This window comes from Solanum dulcamara, chromosome 12, assembly GCF_947179165.1.
Source record: "Solanum dulcamara chromosome 12, daSolDulc1.2, whole genome shotgun sequence".
Lineage (NCBI taxonomy): Eukaryota > Viridiplantae > Streptophyta > Magnoliopsida > Solanales > Solanaceae > Solanum > Solanum dulcamara.
The window spans coordinates 16,401,445-16,414,075 of record NC_077248.1 but is presented as its reverse complement, the minus strand read 5'-3'; the positions used below and the strand labels follow the sequence as shown (position 1 = coordinate 16,414,075).

Here is a 12,631-nt window from a genome sequence, read left to right as displayed (position 1 = left end):
TTTCCTTTTGATATTGATGATGGCAAGCCCACATTAGTATTCTTAAGTCTTCCGCTGATGAACAAATGAGTAATGAGACCAAGTGGTTCTCTCGGAAGCTAGAGATGGTTTCTGAGTGCCGGCCACACCTAGGGTACCCTCTCGGGGCGTGACATATTATTTATATCACACAAAAGGCTATCAAAGGACAAGTGCTTGCTGATCATCTTGCTGAAAATCCTATGGATGAAGAGTACGAACCTATTAAAACTTATTTCCCTGATGAAGAGGTATTATTTATTGGAGAGGATATTTCAAAATGAATATCCTGGGTGGAGGATGTTCTTTGATGGTGCTACAAATTCTAAAAGAGTCGGTGCTGGGGCAGTATTAATCTTAGAAGCAGGTCAACATTATCCAGTCTCAGCAAAATTCAAGTTCCCATGTACTAACAATATGGAAGAATATGAGGCGTGTATCCTTGGACTCAGAATAGGTGTTGATATGAATATATAAGAATTGCTGGTTATAGGTGACTCAGACTTATTGATTCATTAGGTACAAGGTGAATGGAGCACCAAGAATACGAAGATACTCCCATATTTGCAGTGTGTGAAGGAAATATGCAAGAAATTTGTCAAGATAGGTTCAAGCATATTTCTAGAGCTCAAAATGAGTTTGCAGATGCTTTGGTAACCATCTCTTCTATGATTCAACCTCCAGACAAGAATTACATAGATCCAATCAAGATCAATGTGCAGGATCAACCGGCCTATTATTTCCATGTAGATGAAGAATTGGATGGAGAACCTTGGTACCATGAAATTGTGAGGTATCTCAAAGAAGGAGATTATCCAGAAGGCATAAACAATATTCAAAAGAGAACACTGCAGAGACTCGCAAGCCACTTTTTCTTAAGTGGAGAAATCCTTTATAGGAGGACTCTAGATTTAGGGCTATTAAGGTGTGTTGACTCCCGAGAGGCGAGCAAGTTGATTGAAGAAATACATGGGGGTACATGTGGTCCACACATGAATGGCTTTACTAATGTCGTCAATGTCAGATTCACGGTGAATTGATTCGGGTTCCATAAAATGAACTCAATGCGACGAGTTCCCCTTGGCCATTCGCAGCCTAGGGCATAGATGTCATCGGTCCTATCGAGCCAACTGCATCAAACGGACATAGATTCATTTTGGTAGCTATCGATTACTTCACAAAATGGGTAGAAGCATCTTTACATAAGTCTGTGACAAAGAAGGTGGTGATAATTTTTTTTCGCAATAACATAGTTTGTAGATTTGGTATCCCTCATTCGATTATAACAAATAATAGAGCTAATCTCAATAGCGGTTTGATACATGAGATATGTGAGAAGTTCAAAATCATTCACTGCAATTCCACTCCTTATCGACCTCGGATGAATGGAAAAGTTGAGGCTGCCAACAAGAATATTGCGGAAGATGATTGATAATTATAACCATTGGCATGAGAATTTGCCGTTTGCCCTCCTTGGCTATCGCACCAAGATTAGGACTTTTACTGGGGAAACACCTTATCTTTTGGTTTATGGAATAGAAGCAGTATTACCAATGGAAGTTGAGATACCATCCCTAAGGATAATCCAAGAAGCTGAGTTGAGTGATGCCAAATGGATACAAAGTCGATATGAGCAGTTGATGTTCATTGATGAAAAGAGAATGAATGCAGTTTGTCATGGATAACTCTATCAATACAGGATGGCTAAAGCTTTCAACAAAAACGTAAGACTGAGACAGTTCAAACCGGGATAATTGGTTTTAAAGCGAATATTCCCACACCAAGATGAAGCTAAGGGAAAATTTGTGCCTAATTGGCATGGGCCTTATGTGGTTCACAGAGTATTGACTGGAGGAGCGTTGATTCTAGCAGAAATGGACAGAAAGACATGGCCGAAATCCATCAATTTAGATGCGGTTAAGAAATACTATGTCTAAGAGCTTTTATTAATATTATGAACTATGCTTGGACTGATTCCCTTGGTGGGATACGTAGGCGGCCTGTATTGGCTTCGGTCACATTATGAAAAAAAATTCAATTCTCCTCTTTTATTTTGCATGTAGTAATTAAGTATGGTTTTACTCATGTTGGATATATGAGTAGCCCATAGAGGGTTCGATCCATTTTATTTTCAAATTCTCAAAGAAAACGTATTCACGAATTAGGCTTGATGGGACAATAGATAGTCTATATATGGTTTGGTCTTATCATAATGGATGTCGATATCCCTCTTCACCAAAACTGGGACAGTTTTGCGGGTAGCATTACAAGAAGATATCAAGAGAATTGAGAAGTATGCACTAAATCGAATAATCAGGCAGAAGAAAGACTCTAGAAAATGACGTTTGCTTCATTTCACGACATGTCACAATCTAAAGTTTTGTAGAAATTATTTACTATTATATAATTTATCTTATTACTTTTAATATGAATCTTTCAATCAAATATTTTCGTGTTATTCATTAGCCAAGATCTAGAAGGGACGGAGATTGCAAGTCCAAACAAAGTTGAAGAAAGAAGAAGTACGAAGAGCCAGAGCTCCAAAGTCAATGCAAATCAACCACCCCGAAACTCATAATTTTTCTTTGAATGCAGGCTTGTCAGAATTATTGGCCAACAAAGAATTCAATAATGTTTACAACCTCGAAAGGATCATGCATCGAATGGTTTGAATTACTTACAAATTTATGTTCTAAGAAAACTCATAAATAAAGCTTCCTAAAATTTCTAAATATTTTGATACATAAATATTTTCAGTTGCACTACCTATGATATTAATATGCTCTGCATAAATATTCTCAAATACACTGCACGAATACTTTCAAATAATTTTAAATGTGCTATACAAATGCTCTCAGATATCTTCAAACACATTGCACAAATGTCTTGAAATGTTTTTAAATGCATTGCACAAATGCTTTCAAATATTATCAAATGAACTGTATTAATGCTTTCAAATATTATTAAATGCACTGCACTAATGCTTTCTAATATATTCAAATGCACTGCACCAATGCTTTCAAATATATTCAAATGCACTGCACAAATGCTTTCAAACATTATCAAATGCACTGTACAAATGCTTTCTTATGTATTCAAATGCACTGCACTAATGCTTTCCAATATATTCAAATGCACTGCACAAATGCTTTCGGATATTATCAAATGCACTGCACTAATGCTTTTTGATATATTCAAATGCACTGCACAAATGCTTTCAAATGCACCGCACTAATACTTTCTGATATATTCAAATGCACTGCACAAATACTTTCAAACATTATCAAATGCATTGCACAAATACTTTAAATACAATTGCATAAAATGCTTACAAAAGTGCAATAATTGTAAAGACGTCATTTTCATAAATCATCGACTTGAGAAGCCTTATATTTCATAAATCACAGACTTAAAAGTCACATTCTTCACGAATCATTTGGTTTAAAGGTCTCATTTCATTAATCATCGCTGAAAGGCACCATTATCATAAATTATCGGCCTTAAAACTCTATTTTCATATGCTTTGATTTTATTAAATCATTACGGCTTGCAAGGCCGCATTTTCATATATTCGCACCCTAGAGGTGTCATTCCCATGAGCTTATTAGACATTGCTTTATATTTAATATTTAATATTTACTAATTGTCTTGTCAAGTTTAAGTTTTGCAGAAACCGTAGCATAAAGTGGAATTTTTTCTAAGTAGTGAACGGGGGATATTTGTTGGAAAGTTAAACTCACCAACAACGGTCATGAATCTACTCTCGAACTCTATTCAGCCTACGTCCATAATTCAGGTTTTAAAATCCAATCTCGTCATAACTCGATACTGAGATAATTTTTGGCTAGGCTTTACCTCGTTCTTTTCAATATTCTCACCCTTTGTTGAGTTCAGGTTTTTAATTCCACTTTTATCTCTTTATATTGTCACTATGTACCCTTTTGCTTCACTTCATTTTAATAACTCTTCACTTGTTTAACCTTATTCTTTTCCGTGTCCACCTCTGTCAACATCTTTCTCATTCACTACCAACACAATTTTATGATTGATGATGTTGTCAACTCACTCCACCTTTATTCTGGTATAACTTCAGAGTTGCATTTAGCTTGATTCTCGAGTAACTCGAGACATGCTGGCAACTCAAAAACAAAGTTTATCCATAATTTTTCATAATTTTTTCTTATCCCCATATTTTCATAAATTTCATTTCAACATTGATGGTCGGGATAAAATTGGCTATTATGTCAACTTCTTTGCTCAAAAACTCTTTCATCGTCTTTGATCAAAGAGGGACAGTTGTTAACACAAAATTTTGGCCTCCACAACGTATTTTTATTTTAAAATCAAATGAAAAATTAAAAAAAAGAGAAATATATATATATATATATATATATACCTTTTGTCATTATTTGCACACTGTCTCAAAAGGATCTGTTATTTTAAAACTAAATATTTTGTTAATTAATTTGACTTAATTAATAGAGCCATATTTGAAGTTAATTTATTTAAACTTAATTTAATTATTTTACTTTGACAAAATTAAGAAGTTTGTAAATTAATTGATGTTTAGCTTTCTTTAATTTTAAATAAATTAAAATAATTAGATTTTATAAAACTCGAAATACTTTCAAGTTATTTTTTATTATCTTTATTTGTTTTTAAGATAATGTATATAGTTTGTATAATTATTACCATTTTAGTAGTATTCAAAATTGACCCATAAAAAGATTTTATTTATTTCTAATAATTATTTCATTTTCATTTCTTTCCCTAAATAACACATAATACTGCATCATGCAAATAATATATATACCATCCCCTCTTCAAAAATAAATAAATAATAATAATAATAATAAATAAAGAAATAAAAATAAAAAAAAAGATTTTTCTTCATCCGAAAATAAAAATAATTAAATAATAATAATAATAAATATAAATAATATACTCCCCATGCGGCACCCCTTTCCCATACCCTATATATAAAATAAGTATATATATTAATCCGATAATATTAAAATACTAATAATAATAAATATATATACTATATATATATATAAAATAGTCTCATGCATGCCCCCTAACCTTATATAATAATACTTATTAAAAAGTGTGTCCCCTATATATATATATATATATATATATATATAATAAGCCCACGTCTGCCCCTACCCAATTCCCTATTCAACAGCACATTCCCGCCTCCACTATGCCATACATGCACTAATCTAAATACTTACACATATTATATTTATATATGCTCTCACTGTCCAACACCAAATAAGTTCATTCCCTAGCAAAAAGATTAATATTCTATACCCAAAAGCTACACAAAAATCAGATTCATTAAAATCAAGTCACGCATGCATGTTGAAATAGAAAAAAGAAATAAGTTAACATTGAAACACCACAAAGAACAGAGATAAAATAAATAGATATCTCTTAATCGATCGTCAAAATAATATTCAAGAATAAAACTAACATTCCCTAATCTAAGTTTTCGTATGCATGTTCAAGTTGATAAATGGGTTAGTGGGGGGCATTTAATCTTATGACTCTTAGTATTTCAAAGTTACAATTATAAACTTGCTAAACAAGGAAATAATATATATATTTTTAACTTTAAACTAAATAAATTTTTTGCAGGAGCAAAAGTCTGAAAATGCATATATAACTACGCCTATACCATATATATATATAAATCATCCGCTCATTCTGTATTATTTTATTCATTCACCCATTCTGTATTATTTTTATTCATCCGCCCATTTCGCATTATTTTATTCACCCGTTATTCTGCATTATTTTATTCATCTGCATATCCCTATATATAGAGGCGGACGGACAGAGGAGGGGGGAGGATTATTTTTTTTGAAGACAGTTGCATATCTTTTAAAAGAAATTTTTGAGTTTTTCTCTCTACTATATCCGATTTTACATTAAGAGCAAGGGTAAATTCGTGAACAAGCCATCTCCATTCACTGTCCAGCAATTGGTAATATTTACTCCATGTTCTTTCATTTTTCGCTGTCATTGTGATAAAATATTGTCCTAAAAAATGTTATCTCCCTAATTTCGTCACTCTCTTTCTATTTGCATGAACACTTTGGGAGCAAAAATGGAGTCTTGATCTGGGACTCTAAAATTTCTGAGTCTTTGATACCCGATATAATCATCATTCCCTCACATGGAGTCAATATATTAGACCCCTTGAATAGCAAACCAGACAAGATGATCTCACGCAGATTCAATTCCACCTGCTTATATTTTCAGCATTTTGTTGTTATTATTATTGTTGTTATTATCATTATTATTGTTGTTGTTGTTGTTGTTGTTGTTGTTATTATTTTTATTATTATTATTATTATTATTATTTTTATTATTATTATTATTATTGTTATTAATATTATTATTATTAGTAATAGTATATATTTTTATTACCGTTTTTTTCATCATCATCATCATTGTTGTTGTTGTTATTATTATTATTAATAATATTATTATTATTATTATTATTATTATTATTATCATTTTCGTTATCAATATTATTAGTAGTAGTAATATGTTTTTTATTTTTTACTGTTAGTATTAGTATTATTATTATTTTCGTTATTACTGTTAGCATTATTATTAGTATTTTATTTACTGTTATTATTATTATTATTATTATTATTATTATTATTATTATTATTATCATTATCATTTTTGTTATCAATATTATTAGTAGTAGTAGTAATACTTTTATTTACTGTTAGTATTATTATTATTATTGTTGTTGTTGTTGTTGTTGTTGTTGTTGTTGTTGTTGATATTTCTTATTTACTATTATTATTATTATTATTATTGTTATTTTTGTTATTAATATTAGTAGTAGTATTTTTCATGTAGTGATAATATTATTATCATTACATTTATTATTGTTATTATTGTTATTATTTTTCGTTATTATTATTATCATCATTATTAGTATTTTATTTACTGTTATTCTTATTATTATATTTATTATTATTTTCGTTATTAATATTATTAGTAGTAATAGTAGTATTTTTGTTTATTGTTAGTATTATTATTATTATTATCATTTCGTTATTAGTATTATTATTAGTAGTAGTATTTCATTTACTGTTAGTATTATCATTATTATTATTATTGATATTATTTTCTTTTATTATTATTATCATTTTTATTAGTACTTTTATTTATTGTTGTTGTTGTTGTTGTTATTATTATTATTATTATTATTGTTTTTGTTTAAGTATTATTAGTAGTAATAGTAGTATTTCTATTTACTGTTATTATTATTATTATTATTATTATTATTATTATTATTATTATTATTATTATTATTATTATTAGTAGTAGTATTAGTATTTTTATTTATTTACTATTATTATTATTTGTATTATCTTCATTATTATTATTAGTTGTAGTAGTATTTTATTTACAGTCATTATTATTATTATCACCATTATCGTTATTATTATTATTTTTAGGCGGAACCCATCGGTGGCCCCTCAAAATTGGCACCAACTTTCAATTTGACACCTCAACTAAGCTTTGTTCATTTTAGACACCTCAAGTAAGGTTTCAATGTGTCATTTTGACACTTTTTTTACAATTACCCAAATATCAAAGTGTGTGTAATACACTTGCCGCTGATGTGTCAAAGTGACTAATTAAATGAAGAAACATGACAGATATATCAAAAATAATTTTAAAATAATGACTTTTGATTAGAAAAAAGTGGTCATTAACTTCATTTAATTGGTCACTTTGACACATCAGCGGCAAGTGTATTACACACACTTTAGATATTTGGGTGATTGTAAAAGAAAGTGTCAAAATAACACATCGGAATCTTATTTGAGGTGTCTAAAATAAACAAAGATTAGTTGAGGTGTCTAAGTGAAAGTTGGTGCCAACTTTGAGGGGCCACCGATGGGTTAGGCCTTATTATTATTGTTATTATTATTATTATCATTTTTATTTGTTATTATCATCATTATTATTATCGTTATTGTTATTGTCATTATTATTCTCTTTATTATTGTTATCGTTATTATTAGTAGTAGTATTGTTATTATTATTATTATTATTGTCACTGTTATTATTGTTACTATTATCATTGTATTATTGTGATTATTATTATTATTATTATTATTATTATTATTATTATTATTATTGTTATGCCCTATTTTTAACCGAGGTTAGATATAAAGCACAACATATGGACTCTGAAAAAGATTAATTATTGTATGGAGTCGCCACCTAATTTATTTAGGAAAATAAGGAAAACCTATTTGAATGCATGACGTGTATGACTCACGTTTTAATCTGCGAAAAACCAGTTTAGATTCTAGGTAAGGATTCACATTATTCCAAAGGGAAGGTGTTAGGCATTCTTCGAAATCCACAAAATGTGGTACCCAGCTAGACTTAATTCATCAAAAAGGGAGGAGATCAAAATTATTATTTGCAAGTATAACAAACATATATATAAAAATATATACACTAAAATTGTATAAGAATATATATATAAAAAAAGTATGTACTAAGTAAGTAAAGTATATTATCACCAATTATGTGTAGAAAAATATGAGAAAGGTATATGTATATAAAAGGTAGTTTTTATGCAATAATAAAAGAATAGCCCTTTATTCATATGAACAAAGAACTCTTTTATCATATGAAAAGAAAAATAATTTTGAATATTATTTGCAGTATCTCCGAATACATGTACAGACACTTGGCAAAATATTAATAATGAATAAATTATTATCAAAATAATTTTAAAATATGTGTGTATATATACTACAAAACATAGAATTCTATTTTATAGTAAGCTCAAAAGCGTAACTGTAATAAATGTTACATCCCTATTAGAACGTCATGGGGTTCGTAAAAAATCAATTCAATTGTTCAAAAGATTTTAAAAGAAAATAGTTTAATTTAAGGAATCACCATAATTTTAGAATAATTAGAAACCAATCAATTATTTAAAAATGTCTACAAATTCAATGGATCCTAAGTAAGGGGTTCAAGTTATTTCGAAGGGAAGGTATCAGCATCTTTCGAAATCCACAACTGCAGGTCCCAGCTAAACTCAGCTTTTAAATTGAGGAGATGAAAATATTGCGCAAATATGTAATGAAATATACATAAAGAATAAATTAAAATAATAATATAAGGAACGGCCTAATGTTTGCCTAATGTCAATAATATACACAATAATAAATTAAATATATTATTTGAACTTAATTCGAATAGCTTTCTCAGGAAGCAATTCTGAGTACCTGTAAAAGACTTAATAGAAGTGTTAGTAAGGAATAAATATGATGATGATGATGATGATGATGATAATAATAATAATAATAATAATAATAATAACTAAAAATAAAATCCGTCTTATAAACATGGAAGGCCTTGGATATCGACGGTAATTTCTTCATCGATCTATTAGGTGTAATCTCTATTTAATATGATGAATTACAATAATAATTAAAAATAATAAAATTATTTCAATAAAATGGCGTGAAAGCCATGACAACCAATAATTGATGAAACAATCGACATAATAGAGACAACATATAAGATATTTGAAAAGTGAAACAATAATAGCGTAATTAATAACATAATAAGAAATACACTAGATAAAAGATGTAAAATTCAAACCAACAACAATAATTCAACAAAAAAAATAGTAACATAAACAAAATAACAAAAGAAAAGAAAAAAAAACAACTAGTGAATATTTGCATCATCAAACACCAACACCCACAAAAATAAAGGTACAATATGACAAAAAAATAAGTGAGAGATTTTATCAATTAACTTAAACACATGATAATATAAAAAAAATAGTAATACTAAAGTTAATGACAAGTGAATCAACCTAGCAGTATATCCTACATAGTCAAAAAGAATAAAAACAATAATATCAACATCCATTAAATAAGAAATCATGTATTAAAGAAAATAAATTATTACTAATCATCAATTATAATCCTTTGATGAATAAATATAGTCAAAACAAATAAAGTTAAAATATTAGTAAAAGTAGTCAAACAAAGTTAAAAATAGATACAAGATAACTATAAATAAATAAAGTATACACTAATCATCAATTATAATCCACCAACAAACAAAAGTGATGAATAAATATAGCCAAAACAAATGAAGTTAAACTATTAACAAAAGTAGTCAAACAAAAATAAAATAATAATTTTCACTCAACAAACAATAGATATCACTAATAGAGAGATATAATGGAGACAACAACAATAAAATAAAAAAAAATAGAAACAAATCACAATAATTATATCTATCATCAAACAAAGTAGATTAAAACTATCATATCTTTTAAAACAATCAATCAAAATAATCAAAAGTAAATATATATGACAATAGATGTCACTAATAAAAGATATGATGGAGACAACAATAATAAGTAAAACAAATAATATAAATAAATCAATAATTATATCTATCATCAAACAAAGTAGATTAAAACTATCATATCTTTTAAAACAATCAATTAAAATAATCAAAAGCAAATATATATGACAATAGATGTCACTAATAAAATATATGATGGAGACAACAATAATAAGTAAAAAAAATAATAAAAACAAAATCACAATAATTATATCTATCATAAAATAAAGTAGACCTATAAACAAGAAAAAGTAAAAACAACAATAAAAAAAATAAAAAACAAAGGAGAGATAGAGTTGTTACTTGTTAGTTTCTTACCGGATTTACCATCGCGATAGCTAGTTGTTGTTTCCTGAAGATGGAGCTACTCCGGAGGTTATTGATTTGACACTATTGGACTTTGTTTTAGCTTACAAAATATAACGTAAAATATAAACTTAAACTCAAATTTCCGTCTTTTTTTTTATGGGGAGGCCTCGAAAATCGACGGAAAGATTTTTTCATTGGCCAATTACAATTTGAACTATATATAAATTTGAAGTAATATTTCATATTATCACTTAAGGCTATACAACAACAATAACAACAACAACAACAACAACAACAACAACAACAACAACAACAACAAACAACAACACTTAAGGCTATCAAAACAGTAAATCCGACCAAAAATGTACCTCATGTTGTACCTAAAATTTGAAACTCCAAACGGCAAAACTAGACTTTATGTCCTTCATAAAAGTTGTAGATATATGTCTTAATCTTGCAAAAAGAAAAGAATCATCACAAAATACATTTTGTACAAAACGATATGATCAAAATACTAGCGGTTGTACATGCTGGAATTTTAAATAAAAATCTGGACAAAACTTGTCCTATGTTGCGTCCTATTTTTCGACCCAATAACAGCAGATCTAGGCTCCAACATAAACATAAAAGTTGTAGGTACGTGTTTCATCTTTCCAAAACATATTTATTTACTAAAAACAAAGATCTATACAATGAGATACGCCAAAATTACTAACAGCTATGTAGTTTCAAAAATCGAATTCGATTTACTTACCAACAAGGGAGGGGTTGCTTTGTTCTAGCTGAAAGGACAAGCTTTATTGGAGACTTTTTGAGGGAGAAAAAGAGAAGAGAATGGAGAGAGTAGTTTGTTTATGAGGGAGAAAAATAAAAGATAATAGAGAGAGTGGTGTTGAAAGGGAGAAAAAGAGAAGAGAATGGAGAGAATAGTTTGTTTATGAGGGAGAAAAAGAAAAGATAATGGAGAGAGTGGTGTTGAAAGAATTTTGTTTTAAAATTTTAATTTTAGCTTGGATGAAATCTTCTATCTTAGACTCCCTAAACAAGTTGTTTGAACAATTAATCAACCAAAAATCAAAAGTTCTTTGACTTCTTGTATTGATAAAAAAAAAAGGTTCTTTAGCTTCTTATGTTAATTAAAAGAAAAGTTAATTGGTTTCTTGTGTTAATAAAAAGTTATTTGGTTTCTTGTGTTGATTAAATTGTTGAACATGAGTGAGAAATCATTCTCAAAATGATTTAATGAGTCATTAAAATATATGTATATATGTATATATATATATATCGATATGTAACACAAAAATAAAAAAATATAATCGATATTTTTTAAGATATATTATGTTGTAGAGAATAAATTACAGTGTTATATTGTGTACGTTTAAAGATGATTGTAAAAATACTATGACTATTAAAATTTTCAAATGACAATAAATTTATAAGAATCTTATTATTTACGAAATTAAGAATGTTTATCCATAAATTATTAAAAGGGAAAAATAAAATAAAAAATCATAAAAATGCTAAAATAAGGATAATTATTAATAAAAAAAATAATTAAAACTAAAAAATATTTAAAAAAATTATATTTTGTGTTCTTTAACGATCAAGTAGTCTGAAGACGTTAATTTTGAGTACAGAGAGCCAAAATTGGGTATCAACAATTATTATTATTATCGATTATTATTATCGCCATTATCATTATTACTATTACTACTATTGCTACTATTATTAGTGTTATTATTATTACAATAGTTAATATTAGGTAGATGTTTTCACTTATTTACTCGGCCTTGTTTTCAAAATTTAAAGCTTATAATTTAATTTTAATTATTTAACTTAAGTTTGGCCGGTAATTGTTTTTAACGAATCTTAA

At 28.0% G+C, this 12,631-nt stretch overlaps 2 protein-coding genes across 2 annotated transcripts; both read left to right on the top strand.

Annotated features, from left to right (window-relative positions):
• Window positions 1-548: 548 nt before the first annotated feature.
• LOC129875643 (uncharacterized) lies at window positions 549-1,058 on the top strand. The gene has a single exon (XM_055950929.1). The coding sequence runs from the start codon at window positions 549-551 to the stop codon at window positions 1,056-1,058; it is 510 nt and encodes a 169-aa protein (XP_055806904.1).
• A 345-nt stretch (window positions 1,059-1,403) lies between these two features.
• Window positions 1,404-1,955, top strand: LOC129875642 (uncharacterized). Its single transcript, XM_055950928.1, has 2 exons — window positions 1,404-1,688; window positions 1,785-1,955. Exons 1-2 carry the CDS (start codon window positions 1,404-1,406, stop codon window positions 1,953-1,955), a joined length of 456 nt encoding a protein of 151 aa, XP_055806903.1.
• Window positions 1,956-12,631: the final 10,676 nt, after the last annotated feature.